Here is a 20,880-nt window from a genome sequence, read left to right on the forward strand (position 1 = left end):
CACATATTATCACTTTACATATTTTGTCTACCTGTCGTATATCTTTTTTGACAAATTTATTTTGTCCATGGGATAATATCTTTATGGGCCTTATCCACACATTTATTATCAATTTATTGGTGCTTGTACTTTTGGAAAATTATAGCCAATAGCAACCTTTAAGAAATAAATTAAAAAAATAGTTCAGGGATAAAATATTTACAAAAATGGCAAATGTTCATTGATCAACTAATAAAATCTTAAAAACTCTCAAATATATCATTCATTGGCTATCATTGATTGAAGCTATCATGAAAAGTCAATATCAATAATAGCAACTGATATCACATTTCTCAAATTGAAAGCTATCACTGATAGCATCTATCAATAATAGCAACCTATGACAGCTAACAATTGCCTATGATTGATAAACTACTAATAATGATAGTTTTCAAAATCAATAAAGAAAAAAAAAACTTGAAATGGTGACAAATCGAAAGTTATCACAGATAGTAACTATCTGTGATAAAAATTGATCGCAGCTATCAGTGATAGCGCATAATTTACTATTACTGATAGTTGCTGTAATGATAGCTTTTTATTTGAGAAATTCGGAAAATTGCCTAAAAGAGAGGTTATCGCACCCGTGGGTTTTAATTTAGTTTTCTAATTTTTGTGCTGGATATTTTCAATGATTTCAAAATATTTTTCAATCATACACATGAAAATCAGTTAGAGATTTTTTTCTTTAAAGATAGCTTTATATATATATATATAGTTTGTGTGAAAATTTGAACATATAGCCAAAAGCATATAACAATGTCTAAACCAACAAGGTAACAATATCTTTATAACTATTCATCTCTTCATATCCATTACAACCATATCTGGATTTTTTGCACACAGTATCTTCATAACCTCTTGACCATTTTACGAAATTCCTCATGTAGGAAGCTGCATGGGAAGGTGGCTCTCATAACGGGAGCTGCCAGCGGTATCGAGGAAGAGACAGCGAGGCTTTTTGTAGCCAACGGTGCTTTTGTTGTCATAGCTGACATCAACGACGAACTTGGCCAGAAAGTGGTTATGTCCATTGGTGTCGACCAGGTTAGCTTTCATCATTGTGATGTGAGAGACGAGAAGCAAGTTGAAGAAACCGTGACCTATACTATCGAAAAACATGGCCACCTTGACATTCTTGTCAGCAATGCTGGCACTGCAGAGAAGCCCTCTTCAATTCTAGAGCTTGACATGTCTAACGTTGACAATGTATTTTCGACCAACGTTCGTGGAGTATGTTATACTAATCCATATTTTACTCCATCATAGGCGCGTTCATTTGACAATAATTTTATTTAAGGTTTTATGTTTAACGAGCGATAAAAATCTATCATTGACTTTGTTATGTTTGCAATTTTTTAAAAAATATGTTATAGAGAGTATTAGCATCGTATGAAGTCTTGTATATTGAAAAGTTGCGATATGTTTTAAATTTTCGTTAACCCATGCATGCAATTTTTTAAATTAAATTAAAGGTACTTGCAACGATCAAACATGCTGGAGGAGCAATGGTGAAGCAAGAAATACGAGGGTCGATCATCTGCATGGGGAGCACGACATCGGTACTTTCATTGTATACATCGTTAGCGGCATACACAAGCTCAAAGCATGCGGTGTTGGGGGATGGTGAGGTCGAGCTGTGGGGAGCTAGGGACGTTTGGAATAAGGGTGAACTGCGTGTCACCGCACGGGCTGGCAACGCCGCTGGCTTGCCGGAGTTTGTATATGGAAGAGAGTGAGATTGAAGAGTTTTTCAGTTCAAAGGCAAGTTTGAAGGGTGTGGTGTTGAAGGCTAGCCATATAGCAGAGGCTGTTATGTTTCTTGCATCAGATGAATCGGTTTACATAAGTGGACAAAACTTGATTATTGATGGAGGCTTCACTGCGGTCAAATCATTAATGTAATGTCTTTAATTCTCTTTTCATTTATTATGTGAATTTATGATATATTCAATTTCCAATAACAATTCAAATTTGGAATGACATTGAGAGATTTTGCATTTGTATTTAAGTTCATCTCTTTATTACAAAAAAGACCTTTTGACTTTGGTTCCATATGGATCATTAAATAAAATAAATTAGTTTCGTCTCATATTGTAAATATATATATTGGTTTTTTTTTTTTGTTGATAAATTTAGAATAGTAGTTAAAGTAACATATAATATTCCTACCCCTACACCAAGTAGTTTGTCTATTTTTTTAGTGAAGCTTACTCGATCCACTCTGCAAACTTATACTCTCCTAAACTAAATTAGAAAATCTATCTCAACTTTGATGCAGACTCAATTAAAAAGAAAACACAATTTTTGTCAAAGGTTTCTCCATCATCGCCAAACAACTCATTGGAATTAATTTAAAGTAACAAGTTCACCCATGGCCTGTTTTTCGCTTTCTAATGTTTGTTTCATGTAACCACAATAATCGAATATTTTCATAGTACGTTATTTAGAAATTTTTACCGATAAAAAAATGTCAAACTATACAAAGGAATAGCAAAAAAAAAAAAAAAAAAAAAAAAAAAAGAAAAGAAAAGAAAGAAAGAAAGAAGAAGAAAAAAAGAAAAAATATATTGATAGATGTTCTATCCGCCGTTTCTATATATGAGTTGTACATGCACTGAATGTAGAAAATTTTATTATAACTTTGTAAATAGTTTGGTCAATTTTTCTATATTTAAAAAGCCCGCTTCTTGTTGTTGAAGTATGGTGACATTTCAATATACTCATAATTATAAAAAAAAAAATACGTAAAAATAAAGAGACCATTAGGAGTACAAACAAAATCTCAAGTTGGTCAAAAAAGGGGAATGATCCATTGGATATTAATTAACTGTGAACAACGATTTTATTCATTTGCATGATAACTTTTGGATTTATGCCCAAAGGTGGACGAAAATATGAAATCATTACCAGAAATATTGTGGTGCAAAAGAAAATTCATAATTTTCTTTGTCAACATATATGCTCCATCAATATCAAGAACCAAAAAGAGGTGATTCGCTTTAACCTGATGGTGGCTACAGTTTGGGTTATTTGTTGGGGAGGAACAAGAGACTTTTTAATAACAAATATTCAACCGTATAGCAAACATTGGGAAGAAATATGCAACCTCACTGGTTTACGGTCTTTAAAGATTACTGATTTGCTAGTATTGCTCTTATATATTAATGTGCTTTACTGATTTCTCGTATGAGATTATCTCTAGCCTTGGTTTATATTGAACTTTGTATTTTCTGTATTTTATTGAATATATATAGGAAATGATGAGGGTGCACCCAATAATAATTGAGTTAGATTCGCTTCGACGGTATAAAAATTTACAACGGAGTCAAATCAATTAAACAAGCCTCCTGGCACATCTTTTAGGGCCACACACATATTATCACTTTACATATTTTGTCTACCTATGGTATATCTTTTTTGACAAATTTATTTTGTCCATGGAATAATATCTTTATGGGCCTTCCACAAATTTATTATCAATTTATTGGTGCTTGTACTTTTGGAAAATTATAGCCAATAGCAACCTTTAATAAATAAATTTAAAAAAATAATTCAGGGATAAAATATTTAAAAAATGGCAAATGTTCATTGATCAACTAATGAAATCGTGAAAACTATCAAATATATCATTCATTGGCTATCATTGATTGAAGCTATAATGGAAAGTCAATATTGATGATAGCAACTGATAGCACATTTCTCAAATTGAAAGCTACCACTGATAGCATCTATCAATGATAGCAACCTATGACAGCTAACAATTACCTATGATTGATAAACTACTAATAATTATAGTTTTCAAAATCAATAAAGAAAAAAAAAACTTGTAATGGTGACAAATCGAAAGTTATCACAGATAGTAACTATCTGTGATAAAAATTGATCGCAGCTATCGATGATAGCGCATAATTTACTATTACTGATAGTTGATGTAATGATAGTTTTTTATTTGAGAAATTCGAAAAATCGCCTAAAAGAGTGGTTATTGCACTGTGGGTTTTAATTTAGTTTTCTAATTTTTGTGCTGGATATTTTCAATGATTTCAAAATATCTTTCAATCATACACATAAAAATCAGTTAGAGATTTTTTTCTTTAAAGATAGCTTTATATATATAGTTTGTGTGAAAATTTGAACATATAGCCAAAAGCATATAACAATTAGTCTAAACCAACAAGGGAACAATATCTTTATAACTATTCATCTCTTCATATCCATTACAACCATATCTGGATTTTTGCACACAGTATCTTCATAACCTCTTGACTATTTTACGAAATTCCTCATGTAGGAAGCTGCATGGGAAGGTGGCTCTCATAACGGGAGCTGCCAGCGGTATCGGGGAAGAGACAGCAAGGCTATTTGTAGCCAACGGTGTTTTTGTTGTCATAGCTGACATCAACGATGAAGTAGGCCAGAAAGTGGTTGTTACGTATCGGGAAAGATGAGGGTACTAAAAGGATGTCCACCTAGTGGATTGCTTGAGTGCACCTACTAACTCTTTGTATCTTTCTCTAGAAAAAATCCATAAATTTCCATTACTGGTTGCAACTAAATGTTCTTCATCGCTATAGTTTCATTGCTAAAAGCAGTTTTTGTTGTAATTTAAGTACAAACAGTAAATTTATTAACTATCCAATAATTACCGATAACAAAAATATAATTAATATCGGAATGTTAAGAATTGCAAGTAAGAAAACAAAGTTTCCTTCAACAATTTTCACCAACATTTGAGTTTATTTTTGTTCTCTCAATCCGCTGCTCTCAAAGTCTTTTAATTTCAATTCAATTTAAATTTTCCAATGAGTATTACATGTAAAATGATAAATAAACCATTTATTTACATAAAAAAATATAAAATATTTTGAATGTATTAATAAATTTTTGTTTTTTTAGTAATTTTTAATTTCTACATAGTGTAAATTTTTCGTTTTATTATTATTATTTTTGCCCCAACAAATGAAGCACATGTTAAAATATTAATGTGTATATGAAAATAATAAGTTCACAGGTGATCATGTACAACAAATGTGTATTATTTGTCAATTTATTACTACCTTTTCCTTTTGGCATTAACTTATTGGGCATTGACCCATGTGATTCCTGACATTCTTTATAGTTGCAAACAAGAGAGCTAGAGATTTTTTCTTTTTATGTATTTTGGCTTCTAATTTCTTGAAATGGGTTTGTATCTTTTGTTAGTAACGATTAGTTTTTCAAAAATATCAGCAAGAAATTAAACTGGCTTAAGGGCAAGTTGATGTTTCGATTAATTTTATTTCTTTTTCACATCAAGCTGTTTTAGCTTGACTTGTATATAAAGCTTGACATATAAGCTAGCTATTTCACTTTAGCAAATAATTTATATAAATAGTGAAAGTATTAAATTTTAGCTACTTTACAAACACGTTTTAATTTGGGATTAACTTAATTGTTATTGTGACTATACTAAAATCTTTGTCTTTTTAATGATTTCAAAATATCTTTCAATCATACACATAAAGATCAGTGTTGATATATTTTTCTTTAAAGATAGCTTTTATATATATATATATAGTTTGTATGAAATTTTGAACATATAGCCAAAAGCATATAGCTTGAACCTTTGAATAAGATCTCAACAATGTCGAAACCAACAAGGTAACAATATCTTTATAATTATTTATCTCTTAATATCCATTACAACCATATCTGGATTTTTGCAGTATATATCTTCATAACCTCGTGACTATTTTACATAATTCCTCATGTAGGAAGCTGCAGGGGAAGGTGGCTCTCATAACTGGAGCTGCCAGCGGTATCGGGGAAGAGACGGCAAAGCTATTTGTAGCCAATGGTGCTTTTGTTGTCATAGCTGACATCAACGATGAAGTAGGTCAGAAAGTGGTTACGTCCATCGGTGTCGACCGAGTTAACTTTCATCATTGTGATGTGAGAGACGAGAAGCAAGTTGAAGAAACGGTTAGCTATACTATCGAAAAACATGGCCGCCTCGACATTCTTGTCAGCAATGCTGGCATTGCAGAGACACCCTCTTCAATTCTAGAGCTTGACATGTCTAACTTCGACAACGTAATTTCGACCAACGTTCGTGGAGTATGTTATACTAATCCATATTTTACTCCATCATAAGCTCGTCCATTTGGTAGTAAAATTTTGTTTGAGGTTGTATGTATGGAGTAGTATTATAGGAAGCCTTGTATATTGAAAAGTTATGATACGTTTGAAATTCTTTCTTAAGCCATGTATTCTTAAAATTAAATTAAAGGTGGTTGCAACGATCAAACATGCTGGACAAGCAATGGTGAAGCAGAAAATACGAGGGTCGATCATCTGCACGGGGAGCACGGCATCAGTAATTTCCTTGAATATATCGTTAACGGCATACACAAGCTCAAAGCATGCGGTGTTGGGGGTGGTGAGGTCGAGCTGTGGGGAGCTAGGGACGTATGGAATAAGGGTGAACTGCGTGTCACCGCACGGGTTGGCAACGCCGCTGACTTGCCAGAATTTTAAAATGGAAGAGAGTGAGGTTGAAGAGTTTTTCAGTTCACAGCCGAGTTTGAAGGGTGTGGTGTTGAAGGCTAGCCATATAGCAGAGGCTGTTATGTTTCTTGCATCAGATGAATCGGTTTACATAAGTGGACAAAACTTGATTGTAGATGGAGGCTTCACTGCGGTCAAATCATTAATGTAATGTCTTTAATACACTCCAAAGAATCTTGATGGTTATTCGGCACGTAAGTGTTAATGTGCGTAGGCCGGTAAATGCGCGTAAGTGTTAATTTGCTTTATCTTTAAGTTTAAAATAAGAGGCACATAGTATATATCATCCTTGTGAAGTGTACGAAGATATAGAACATTCAGTACCTGATCAGATGATTGATGAGAAACTTGATCGAGGAGAAGATCTTCATTAGTAGCACTTTGAATCAGTGTAATGAATGAGGCACTGATTAAGGGGTAGATTTTATGTGACTGAATTATCCTCATGTTTGGTTTTGATATAAACTTGTAATCTGTTTGAATAATTAGCACCATATAGAGTAAATGTTGCACCGTAAACTCTATACTATATGTTATAAAATTATACTTATAATCTGATTAATTAATAAAATTTTATATCGTGGGTAGAAACCCCAGAAATAGATGTGTCATTGAACTAAATTAACAATATTGTGTGTTACTACTTTCTTTGCTTTTATCTCTACTATATGCAACTGCTGTCGTATCTACTGTAATTAAGATCGTAATAAGTATCAATCTAATTGGCTATTTCATTATTTTAACAAATTAAATTGATTTTTTTGGATAAATTTAGAATATTAGTTAAAGTAACATATAATATTCCTACCCACAACATATAACATATACAAAAAATACGTGGGAACAAAAAGTCATTGTTAGGAGTACAAACAAAAAGCTCATGTAAGGAAATGATCATTATTGGATATTAATTAAATGTGAACAATAATTTTATTCATTTGTATGAAGCCTTTTGGAATAAAACACGAATTAAAGGCAAAACTATAAAAGTTATATGCCTAAAAGAGGACAAAAATATGAAATCGTCTCAGAAATATTGTACAAGAAAAATTCACAATTCCCATAACTAGATGCAACTAAATGTTTTTCGTCACTATAATTTCTTTGCTAAAAGCAGCTTTTGTTGTAATTTAAATATAAATACTAAATGTATTAACTATCCTATAATTATCAACTAAAAATATAATTAATATTGGAATGTTGAGAATTACAAATAAAAAACAAAGTTTTCTTCGACAATTTTCACCAACATTAGAGTTTCATTTTTTTCCCTCTATTTTTGTTCTCTCCTCTCAAAGTCTTTTCAATTCAATTTAATTTTTTTAGCGAGTATAACATATAAAAAATAATAAATAAATCATTTATTTACATAAAAAATATACAAAACTTAACAAAACATTTACATTCCGATCCATAAAAAATCAAATGTTACATTTTTATAAATAGTTTTTCTAAATTATTTTTTGCCCTTCAAATTATGTATGTAAACGTGCTTACATACAAAGCACGTGTGAAAATACTAATTTGTGTATATATGTTCACGGGTGACATACAACAAATGTGTATTTGTTAATTTATTACTACTGTTTTTCCTCTTGGCATTAACTTGGACATTGACCATGTGATTCCTGACATTCTTAACAGCTGCAAACAAACAAACAAGAGCTAGATATTTTTTTCAATGTATTTTGGCTTCTAGTTTCTTGAAATGGATTTGTATCTTTTGTTAATAACGATTAACTTCTCAAAATATCAACGAGAAACTTGGCATAAAAGGCAAAGTTAATGTTTCGATAAAAAAATTTCACATCAAACTTTACTTAGCTGACATATCCAGCTACTTCATTTTAGCAAATAATCTATAAATAGTGAAAAGCTCGTAGTAATCATAATATATACCCGAACCTGTTTGAAAAATTCTTTTCTAATATGGAACTTAAGGCAATTTTACGACCATAGAGTGTATTCATAAATTTAAGAAACTACGAAACTAAATTAACTAATACCATTTGATTGAAAACGACGACCTACCCTACCACTATTTGTAGAGAAATTAAATGGAGGGACAACAAGAAAAATGCAAGAATAAATGTGGAAATTAAAATACTACTCCAAATTGAAGAAAAAATCACATACCAAATTTAAAACATTTGACCAATATGAAAATGAAATATTAAATCATTCCGATGATTTTATGGATATCTCACTAGCTCTTTTTAAGCATTTGTATATTATTCTTACCTTTTTTTCATTAAAAAACTAGAGAATACCAAATAAAATCATAACTAAGACTAAAGAGTTTTTAATGACGACGATTTAGAACTAAAGATTATTATAATAGTACGTTATTTCTTTAAGTTTTTTCAACGGGACAACAACTAAAGTTTAATATTTTGCGAAAACTGAATGCAAATTGACTACCAGTACTTCTAGTATTTTGTGTCTTGTGGCTCTCATATCTCAATAAATTCGTGACGAATCTATTTCATCCATGAGATGATATCTTAATCTATGATCTACAACATAATGGTTTACATTTATACAATAATGTAATGTCAATTTATTACTACTTTTTCCTTTTGTAACTATATTGACCACAAGATTCTTATGATATTCTTGAGAGTTTCTACGAATATCATTCAATCATACATAAAAATCAGTTCAAATATATTCCTCTTTAAAGAGCCTATATAAGCTTTTTGAAAATTTGAACATATATGTAAGCTAAAAAGGTAAAAACTCATAGCAGCTTCAAGCTTGAATAACATCTCAACAATAATGTCTAACCCAACAAGGTAACAATATCTCTATATTTTCTCTCTTAATTTCAATTACAACAATCTGGATTTTGCACACTATATCTTCACAAGATTTCTCAAGTAGGAGGCTGCATGGGAAGGTGGCTCTCATAACAGGAGCTGCCAGCGGCATCGGCGAGGAGATTGCAAGGTTGTTTGCAGCCAATGGTGCTTTTGTTGTCGTTGCTGACATCAACGACAAACTAGGGCAGCAGGTGGTTGCATCCATCGGTATTGACCAAGCGAGCTTTTGTCATTGTGATGTGAGAGATGAGAAGCAAGTTGAAGAAATGGTGAGCTACACCGTCGAAAAACATGGCCGCCTCGACATTCTTGTCAGTAATGCTGGCATCTCGGGCTCTTCCTCTACAATTCTAGATCTCGACATGTCCAACTTCGACAACGTAATGTCAACCAACGTCCGAGGAGTATGTTATGTTATGACACTAAACTCAAAAATTTTAATTTTGCTCCATTTACAACAATTTCATGTTTTAAGTTTTATGTTCTGAAATTTATGCTTTTTTCCCCTTCCAAATTAACAATGCTTTTCACATTTCTGAAAGAAAACTTTGAATTCTTTGTTAAATTCTATAAACACTTATGAGCTTTCAAAAAGGACTCGGTTTTTTAAAAATATAATTAGAAAGTGAATAACAACGTAGAGGTGAAATTGGTTTTTAAAAACTTTAATTTACAAAATTAAAAAAAAAAAAGTTTGAATTATTATGAAATGGAGCCATTAGTGTTCGATCCAAAAGTTGTTGATATACATGAGAATATACTTTAACATGAGTATTCTTAAACCTAAAGGTGGTTGCGACGATTAAGCACGCTGGACGAGCAATGGTGAAGCAAAATATACGAGGGTCGATCATTTGTATAGCGAGCACGGCAGCGCAAATTGCTGTGAATTTATCGTATATGTCATACACAAGCTCAAAGCACGCGGTGTTGGGGGTGGTGAGGACGAGTTGTGGGGAGCTTGGGGCTTATGGGATTAGGGTGAACTGCGTGTCGCCGCACGGGGTGGCAACGACGATGACCATGAAGGGTTTGAACTTGGAAGCGACTGAGTTTGAAGAGGTTGTTTGTTCGAAGGCAAGCTTGAAGGGTGTGACATTGAAGTCTAGCCATATAGCTGAGGCTGCTTTGTTTCTTGCATCTGATGAATCGGTTTATATAAGTGGTCAAGACTTGGTCGTTGATGGTGGCTACACGGTGGTTAAACCATTGTTTTGAATTTGATGTCTCTCTTTTAATTCTATGGTTTCAATTCATAAATAATGCGTACTTTGAAAACATTTCTAATTAGCTTTGAGATTAGCATGTTTAAATATTGAAATTAATCATTTGTTTCATAAAGATCATTATGAAAGTATAATCCAATTTGTTCCATGATGATCATAAAAAATAAAATAGGGTTTAATTCTGTCTTCTATTGGTAAGAATGTAGTTTCTTTATCATGAAGATTTTTTTTAGAATTTAGTCTATTACATAACTTATATTTCGGAAATGTACTAAAATTTAGTAACTTCATATTATCTTTCATCTTCTAATCTTCTAAACTTTTAAATAAGAAATACATAATTTCTAGATTTACTATTAATTAATTTTGTAACCATTTTGATTTTTGAAACATCATTGATTAATTACATAATCTTCTCGTCATAATTTCAAAATGTTTACTTATTTACTTACTTAGCCTCATTTTTTCAAAATTTGACTTTGTTTCTTTGTTGTTATTTATTAATTATGGTTGATATTCAACTAATGCAATATTATCTTGAAGGAAAAAAATTTAAATATAGCAAAACGAGCTAAAATATTTACAAATATAACAAAATTTTAGACTCTATTAATGATAGTTATTAATAGACTATCATTATTATCATCGATAAACTAAGCTCATCAATTTAATTCTATCATTGTTTATTATAACTAACATTTTGATATATTTCGTAAATATTTTATCAATTTTATCAATTTTTACAATTCTCCATCTTTAAAGAGAAAATTAATATATGTTCCTTCATTTTTTAAGATTTTGTTTATTTTCTTTTTATATTTTTCTAGTTTAAAAGTGAACATATCTCTATTTAGATCTCAAATATATGTCGAATATAATATATTGTTAATATTGAAAATATAAATATACGTCTCATTTTTTATTTGCTACATAAGACGATATATTATACAAATCATCTCGTTGATACAGTTATCAAATGTGCCTCGATTTGTTTCTAGAAAATTCAAATATATAGTGTTGTATCAAATACATATGTTATGTTTTCTCACTCGAAGCAACTTGTTGAAATGTTTTCTTTTTTCATGAAATGTTTCTTACTCTTATAGATTTTGAAAAGAGAAGTATTTTGGAAAGTTCATAACCCACAATAAACTTCTTACAATTTGGTATTAATATTATTGTACTATACTTATTTCTAAAAGAAATGATCGGTAAGAAATATTAAAATAGTAAATTTGATCAAACTTTTGTGTAAAATAATAATTCGTTAGACTATTCGAATAAATAACAAAAGGTTTATACAATTGTACTGTAACTAAACTTATATTTATTCATGTTATATATGTACAAATTTTATTAACATGTATTAAAATTACATACGATAATGAATTTAAGATTTATTTGTCAAAATTTTCGAATTAGAAAATAAGAAAAGTGTTTTTTTTATAAATTTTTCTTTATAAAAAATGGTAGTTATGCCCTCTCGACGTGGAAGAAGGAATGCTTTTTGGATTTTACCATAATAAATCTTTATAAAAATATTTATGTCTTCTGACTTTAAATTAAAATTATCGTAAAGTATTGATATCGTGTTTTGGATGATTTTCATATTTCCACGATACGTGTATGATTTAAGAACACAATTTTTTTATGGGTTATGGAGAGGACCTACCACTTATTTTGTGATCGTTCATTTTCCTTCTACTACAATTATTCAATCAAAACACAAAAGAAAAAAAAAAAAAGGTTTTGTTTGTGTGTTTTGTTTTGGTTTTTTGAAAATATCAGTCACTTGCTCGAGCACCACACCTATTCTCTTCCTTGGAAAGTTGTAGACATCTACATCATCTTTTCATTAATGATTTAATTCAATCATGGAATTTTCAAAATCCATTTGTATAATTATTACACTTTAAATAATTTTAATTTCTATTAGTTGGCTGTCATTAATGCATTCATTGTGTGGAGGGTTATAATCAAAGTAGAGATTCTTTTTCTATTGTAGGAATATGTTTTTTATTATTGGAAGTATTACACATCAATTTTTTTTTCTGTTATGCCCTAATTTATCCCAAAACAAATTGTAAGAAATTACATAAACTTCATAATTTCTATAAAATAAAAATTGTATCCAAAAAAGTTTTTTTAATATCATAAAAATAAGTTTTTTTTTTCCATTCCTTTAATAAAAGCGAAAAACATTTAATTAAAAAGTCAAAAAGATTATATCATCCGCAATCAACTGACATCGACAAAAAATAGGAAAAAAAATAATATATGTTGTGGACAATGTGATTGACGCACGTCTATGTGTCTAACACCATTTTTGGAAGAATGTGTTGAATATGACAAATTTAAATTTCATGTCAAGTCTAACAAGTTGCAAAAACTAGCTATTAACCAAATCACAAACTATATTAGTTGAATAATTTTGCCAGAATTCTTAAAGTTTCTTTAAAAAATGTAGCTCTAGTAATGTCATTTTCTCTATAATCTTTACCAATTTGATATCTTACGATCTTTTTACCTGCTTTGAGATTGAGAGATTGTAACGATGTTTGTCTAAGTTTGAGTTGCGGTGAAAATTATAAGTACAACATGATAAATTTGAAGGTCAATATTTTTATATTTACAATGAAAGAAAAAAAAATCCTTATAATTTCATTATTCCCTTAAATTACAGGGACACTAACAAGCAAAAATTGTATTGGGTAACACTATGAGAATAGATTTTAGCAATTATGGCATATACATTTTAAATTTTGCAAATATGACAAATTTTAATCTCTAAAATATTTTGGAGATATTTTCTACTTTAAAATTTTTATTATTCCCAAACTGCCCCTATATATTCTTCTCTCTTTATTGATCATCTCCCTTTGATGCTTCATTTTCCACTTTCTCTTCTTCTTTTTTGTAAACCTATGTATCATATTTGTATTCATAATAAAAAATTAATCTAATAATAAAAAAATGTTTGTTTTTCTCAAATACTATTTTTCAGTTGGTTTTCGGTAGGTTCTCTAAAAAAAACAATAATAAAAAAAATCTTCTTTTTTTTTCACCATTGTTTATCCAAATTTTCGATCATTATTATTGTTTTTTTGTTAAATCTAAGTTCTTTCTTCAAAGTTTTTTCAAATGGTTGCTTTCAAATATAACAACATTCTCACTTTTTAAAATACATTCTATCTTAAATATTTTATCATTCTCAAACTACCATTCAATAACTTATTTCTTCTCCCGTTTTTTATGTCCTAATCATCTCATATTTCTTCTCCCACTTTTTAAGGTCCCGATCATTATTTTTTCTTCCACTTTATATCAGTTTTGTATATTAGTGTTGTGATGTACTTATATTATATGTATTAGTTGGTTGATGTACTTACTACATGATTTCCATTTTTTTTTCAAATTTTACGCAATTCAATGTAATATTATTAAGTGTATGAATGATGTAACTTAGTATAGCAAACATGTAATATGTATCAAAACATATTAGTGAAGAATATTAAGTGTATCATCAGAATCTCAAGTGTATCATTAGAATCTCAAGTGTATCAAGTGTATTTTAATCAATCAAGCATATCGGTAGATATAGAAAATATATCATCAGTACATCAAGGGTATCAAACATATGAACTGCATCAAGTGTATTAAATATGTCGAGTGTGTTGGTGAAAGTATAAAATATTTATCAGTAGTGTATTAAGTGTATCAAACTTATTAAGTGTATTAAACATAATCAAGTGTATCGATAATATGTAATGTATCATGTTTAGTACACCAAAGCGTCCTTAATTGATTAAGTGTATTTTCAAAGTTTAACAAATGTATCAACAACATATTATGTGTATCAAACCCATGATGTGTATCAAAGTGTTATTTAATTTATCGAGTGTACCAGCAAAGCACAACAAGTATATCAATAACACATTAAGTGTATCAACCACACATCAAGTGTATCACATCGAGTGTATCAACAGCAAATCGAGTGTATCAACACCACATCAAGTGATGCGTGAAAATGTTGATAATTCTATTAGGTAGATTTGTAAATTTTCATTTTTCAAATGTGGGCTGAGCATTAATTTTGTCATTTTTGCAAATTTAAAAGGTGTGCTATGAATTTAATTTATCAAACTAATCTTGCTAAATTTGCAACAGCCCTTAAAAAAATATATAGCAAATTGAAATCCAATTATTAAAAATTGTATAAGTGATACACCATGGTTTAACACCAATAAAATTTGTTATATTTATAATTTTTCAGAAAAGTTATATAATTAATTATTTGTCTTAAATTTTATTTTCATTACAATTATATAACAACCTCCTTATCCTATAAATTTTAAAGTTTAATGGTTACACTAATAAAATATAAAAAAGATAAATTTAATAAATAGACATTTACTTGTGAACACAAAAGTCATTAATGACACAAATCCACACGATCATTATAAATTTCAAAGGGATTTATTCTTTGATATATAATATTAATATATCCCACATCCAAGCAGATCGCAGTTGCACTCAAATTCTTCAACCCATCAAATTCAAACAAAAAAATCTCTCATTTCCCAACTTCTCATCAACAATGTCGAATCAAAGGTAATATTTTTCTTAATTTTCACATCAAATCAAACCCAAATTCTTCAAAATTTTGATTAAATTCCTCATTTTTTTTATAGATTACATGGAAAAGTAGCTCTTATAACCGGCGGCGCCAGCGGGATTGGCGAGAAAACGGCAAGAGTATTCGCAGAAAACGGCGCGATCGTAGTAATCGCCGACATCCAAGACGAACTAGGCGAAAAGATCGCAAGCGAAATCGGTCAAAACAAGGCGAGTTTCCACCACTGCGACGTGAGAAACGAGGAAGACGTGGAGCAAACGGTGAAATTCACGGTGGAAAAACACGGAAGATTAGACATTCTGTTCAGCAACGCGGCGGTGATGGGTCCAATGGCCGGGATCTTGGAACTAAACATGGAGGAGTTCGAGAACACGATGAGAATCAACGTGAAAGGGGTGACGGCCACGATAAAGCACGCGGCACGCGAGATGGTGAAGAGAAAGACACGAGGGTCGATTATATGCACGGCCAGCGTGGCGGCCACGTTGGGTGGGGTGGGGCCGTTTGGGTACACGGTGGCGAAGAATGCAGTGGTGGGAGTGGTGAAGGCGGCGTGTGGGGAGTTGGGGAAGTACGGGATAAGAGTGAACGGGGTTTCTCCTTACGGGGTTGCTACGCCGATGACGTGCCGGAGTTATAATATGAGTGTGGAGGAAGCGGAGGAGAGTTCGAGTGCGTTGGCGAATTTGAAAGGGATTGTTTTGAACTGTCGACATGTCGCTGAGGCTGTTTTGTTTTTGGCGTCCGATGAGTCGGTTTATGTTAGTGGACATAATTTAGCCGTTGATGGAGGCTTTACTGTCGTTTGTACTGCTGCTAATTCCAATTCTACCCTTTGAATTTTCCAATACCATTAAGAAAAATAATAATAAGAATTTTGAAGTTTTTATTTTGAATAATTGGTGTTTGTGTGATTAATGTTGTAGATTTAGCTATGTATTTCATTTTTGAGTCGAGGATATGTTATGTTCTTATAATTATTGGTTGGATTATTATTTGATTTTGTTGTTGTCTTTAATTTGGAGTAATGTTTTTTTCCTCTTCTTTTATTTTGTGGTTAAGTTTGAGTGTGTTTTTGTAGTTAACAATGAAAAGTAAATCTTGTTTTTAAAGATTTTATGTTATTTTAGAACTTGAGAATCATAAATAATATATATCTTTTATATTTGGTAGAAATTAGAAAATATATATATATACACACACCTATGTTTCTTTAATATGTTTAGTAACTATTTTTTTTTTTAATTTCTAAATTTTGATAAAATGGTTAAAAAGAAATCAAATTTTTTTAAAAAATATTTTTTCAAAATATTTTTTGAATTTTGGAGACATTTCTAAAACGTGGGCAATTAAACTAAACTAAGAGGCGGATGTAATATAATTTATATATAATTAAAAAATCATTTATTATTAGGAAACTTGTTGTAAATGAGAAGATTGTTAAAAATATTTATACAATATAACAAAATGTTAAATTCTATCAATAATAAATAACATTAATAGACTTCTATTAGTGTTATTAATAGATTTAAAATTTTTAATATATTTTATAAATATTTTGATTTTTCTAGTTATATTTGAAAATGTTTTTCTACGAAGATTCTAATTTAAATTTTTTTAAAGACAAATAAGTTGGTTTTGTAATAATTAAATTTCTCCATGAACGCTTTTCAACTTTCTTTAGAAAACATCTTGATTTGATCTTAATTAATTTCTAAAAGAAATTTTTTTAAATTCTTTTATCTTTTTATTTTCAAAATTGTTGGCTTTAGTTTTTTTTTTCATTTACTGATAAATTAAAATAGATAATTAATAACGCAAATAACATACTAGTTTCTAGTTGTTGTAATTTAAATTTTAGTGTTTATGTCGATCTAAGCTTTATATTTTTCATGAGGCGAATGAATTTACACTTTTCGTCGTTCAAGCAAATTTGAGTCAAAGTCGATCAATTTGATTAACTTTAAAAATTGATCATCCATTCATTTATTATTAATTAAATATATATAGAGTTATTCAAATGTCCTTTTTATAAAAATAGATGATTAAAGTAAGTAAATGGACGATGATATTCAAAGAAAAATTTGTTTAAAAATTTAAATTGTTTAATCTAAGAAAGTATAGAAGTCTAAATGGTTTCACAATGAGATTTTTCCGAGCTGAAAATATACATTTTAGAATTTAATTTAAAATTTCATCCTCAATTATTCACGTTCATCAACATTTTCATTTTGCATGGATCTAATTGTGTTATTATTTTGTTGATTAAAAGGGGAATGGAGAAATAATGAGTTGGAGATGAGCTGGATATATATATATTGAGTCAAATTCTTGAAATCTTCACCAATCTGTGATTGCATGTGCAATCTCCTTGTATTATGTGATCTATAAATTCTCACTTTTTCTTTCTTTTGAATAATACGTAAATTCTGGATTCTATTTTCTTCATTGTCGGATGGACCAGAATGATAATGCTTTTTTCTTTTCTATCACTTTCGTTTGTGTATTCAATCAAATTTCGAAAACCAACAAAAGAAAAAAAAATGTTAATCAGTAGATTTAAATGTTGGATAGATGTAGTATCCATTTTTTAATATTATGAAAATCAGAATTTGGCCAATAAGTCCTTTTTCTTCTTATGTTTATGTTTGGTAATTTATTTGGTTTTTAAAATTTTAAAATTTTAATTTTTGAAAAATAAGTTATTTATAATTAATACCTCTTTAATTTTTTTAAAACAAGACAACTAATTTGTTTTCAAAATTATAAAAGAAAATTGAAAATGGGAAAAGAAACTCTTGATTAAGAAATACATTTTGTTTTTAAAGGAACAGAAAACAAAAATAGGTTACTTTGTTCTTAATAAACACAAAATTAATAAAAAAAAAAAACGAAAAATTGAAATGGTTATTAAAGGAGGCTTTAATTAATAGATTTAAATGCACGTAGGATGTAGCAGCATTATCAAAATCAGTATTTGATCCTATGTTTAAGAAAAAGAAAGTGTTTTTAAATGTTAAAATCTATATCAAATTTTTATCGATGATAGATAGTGATAGAAACTAACAGATCAGTATCATCTATCAATATTAGGTAATATTTAATTACTATCAAAATTTAGCTATTTATACCCTCTTAAGATGTAGTGGAACGATACATAAGTTTCCAAAATGTATTTTTTTTCTTGGCTCTATGTTTTTAAGATGAGATTTAAAATGTCGTTGAAGTAATTATTTTAATTTTTAAAAATAATTATATAATATGGTATTTAACTTAGTAAATTTTTTTTAAAGAATAACTTTATATAAAAGATAAAAGTATTTAACAAATTATTTTTCTCATTTGAAGTTTCATGTAATCATATGTACATATACATATAAAGTGTTTAGTATTTTAAACTTAATTATTCTTAAGCTAGGCAGTCCATTTGTTGGTTAGTATTTTGATGGTGTGAGAAATAAAGTGTTTAAAAGAAGTTTTTGTTCACAAACGTTGTTGAAGCAGTGGGGTGTGCTACTGCTAGCCTTGCTGTTGAGTCTTAGCTTGTAGCCGATATATGATCATTACATAATTTTTAGCCAAAATGAAGAAAAGTGGTCTTAATTAAGTGAGCATTTTCCGAGTAAAGAGCACTTGTGAAAGTCAAAGAGTCTCCAACTTAGGAAAATTTAATTAAGTTCAAACTTAATTAGGAGTTTGGCTAGCTACCTTGCTCTCTAAAATAAATGATTTTATACTCAACTATACGTAATTTTTAATTTGATAAACACTCTTTCAGCAAGTGACCTGGATACAACAAACCTCTACTTATCTCCTCAAGTCATAATTTGTTATGCAATCACGAAGACAAGAATATAATGTCCCAAAAATGAATGATTAACTCATGTATTTATATTAGTTTTAAGGGGGGAAAAATACTTCATTGATACATGAGATAAAGCAGTCATATGATCAAAGCTCTACACAAGAGCTGAAATTGACTAATAAATCGGATTTTGGGAGGTTCAAAAAGAGACAAGTCGTCATGGATGGTTGTTGGTTTGAAATCAAGTGAGGAGGAGGAGAAAAACAAAAGGGAGAGTAAAATATCTCAAAAACTTGCTTCTAAAATGCATTTTCCTCCTAATGTTTGTAAACTTTTGAATTGATGACACTACAAGAATTTTGGGCTTTGCCGACGCAAAAAAACGTGGGCAGTTCTTACGAAAAACGTGGGCAAAGCTTCTGCCGACGTTTTTTCTACGTGGGCATGGTACGTGGCCAAAACACCGTCATCTTTTCCTTTGGCTACGTTTTTTTCGTTTCGTCGGTAGAAATGCCGACGCAAACTAATATCGTGGCTAGAAAAGAAATTTCTCGCCATGAAAAACACGTCGACAGAAAGGTATATTTGCCCACGATAATCATGACGTCGGCAAAAATAGTATTTCTGGCCACGGTAAAAACGTCGCTAGAAAGCTATTTTTACCCACGATCATCATGATGTCGGCAAAGATAAATTTTCTGTCCACGAAGAAAACGTCGGCAAAAAGATATTTTTACCCACAATCATCATGTCGTCGGTAAAAATAAACCTTCCAGCCACGTTTGTTTCGTGGGCAAAAGCTGTTTCTGCCAACAAAAAGATTTTTGTCGTCTAAAAGAAATTTTCTCCACAAGCTAAATTTGTCGCCAGATATGTGTCATATCAATTAATATTGTATGTATTATTGATATTGTATGCTTCTAAATTTAATTTTTCATATTTATCATTAAATATTGTATGCTTCTAAATTAATTTTCAAAAATATATAATGAATTTCTTGGTTATAACAAAATATATCAAACATTTCAACAAAAAATTCAAATATGCAAATATTTTCAAACATCAATACTTTGTCAAAATATGACAAACCATAATTCTTTAATTGCAATAACGAAATATATAAACCTAAGCTATATTAAATTTCATTTTGGCATACCAAAATGAACAAAAAAAATATATTAGATACACAAAAAATGGTTAACGTAACTCAGTCAAGTCTTCAAAAAAATAGTATCTTCTTTACTTCTTCGAACTACATAAACCTGAAAAAGATACATTAAAATGAATAAGGAAACAAATAACTACTTGTTTCAAATGAATCAAGTATGAAACAAGTAAAAAAAAAAAAAGACATGTATTTAAGATAGAAAAATTCCTTACTCCTTATATAGCTAAATAGGTGTATTATCTCTTACTCCTTATATGCCCAAGTGCCCAAGTCTTAAAACAATGCTTATATGCCCAAGTCCAACTTTGAAGTTAAAGTCTAACTAAAAAGTGTGCTAAATAGGTGTATTATGTCTAATTCCTTATATGCTCAAGTGCCCAAGTCTTAAAACAAGGCTTATATGTCCAAGTCCAACTTTGAAACTAAAGTCTAACTAAAAAGTGTGCTAAATAGGTGTATTATCTCTAACTTCTTATATGCCCAAGTGCCCAAGTCTTAAAACAACGCTTATATGCCCAAGTCCAACTTTGAAGTTAAAGTCTAACTAAAAAGTGTGCTAAATAGGTGTATTATGTCTAATTCCTTAAATGCTCATATGCCCAAGTCTTAAAACAACACTTACATGCCCAAGTCCA

The 20,880-nt window shown here is 29.9% G+C and overlaps 3 protein-coding genes and 1 pseudogene across 3 annotated transcripts; all 4 read left to right on the forward strand.

Moving 5' to 3' along the window:
• The first annotated feature begins 718 nt into the window (after positions 1-718).
• Positions 719-2,050, forward strand: LOC103499997 (short-chain dehydrogenase reductase 3b-like; annotated as a pseudogene).
• Positions 2,051-5,406: 3,356 nt separating this feature from the next.
• LOC103499998 (short-chain dehydrogenase reductase 3b-like) lies at positions 5,407-7,188 on the forward strand. Its single transcript, XM_008463177.3, has 3 exons — positions 5,407-5,682; positions 5,796-6,138; positions 6,311-7,188. The coding sequence occupies exons 1-3, from the start codon at positions 5,666-5,668 to the stop codon at positions 6,737-6,739; spliced, it is 789 nt and encodes a 262-aa protein (XP_008461399.1). The 5' UTR covers positions 5,407-5,665; the 3' UTR covers positions 6,740-7,188.
• Positions 7,189-9,243: 2,055 nt separating this feature from the next.
• Positions 9,244-10,825, forward strand: LOC103499999 (short-chain dehydrogenase reductase 3b-like). The gene is made up of 3 exons (XM_008463179.3): positions 9,244-9,383; positions 9,472-9,814; positions 10,200-10,825. The coding sequence occupies exons 1-3, from the start codon at positions 9,367-9,369 to the stop codon at positions 10,626-10,628; spliced, it is 789 nt and encodes a 262-aa protein (XP_008461401.1). The 5' UTR covers positions 9,244-9,366; the 3' UTR covers positions 10,629-10,825.
• A 4,216-nt stretch (positions 10,826-15,041) lies between these two features.
• Positions 15,042-16,287, forward strand: LOC103499989 (short-chain dehydrogenase reductase 3b-like). The gene is made up of 2 exons (XM_008463171.3): positions 15,042-15,247; positions 15,328-16,287. The coding sequence occupies exons 1-2, from the start codon at positions 15,072-15,074 to the stop codon at positions 16,109-16,111; spliced, it is 960 nt and encodes a 319-aa protein (XP_008461393.2). The 5' UTR covers positions 15,042-15,071; the 3' UTR covers positions 16,112-16,287.
• The last annotated feature ends 4,593 nt before the right edge of the window (positions 16,288-20,880 follow it).

The sequence above is a fragment of the Cucumis melo genome, chromosome 1, assembly GCF_025177605.1.
Source record: "Cucumis melo cultivar AY chromosome 1, USDA_Cmelo_AY_1.0, whole genome shotgun sequence".
NCBI classification, from domain to species: Eukaryota; Viridiplantae; Streptophyta; class Magnoliopsida; order Cucurbitales; family Cucurbitaceae; genus Cucumis; species Cucumis melo.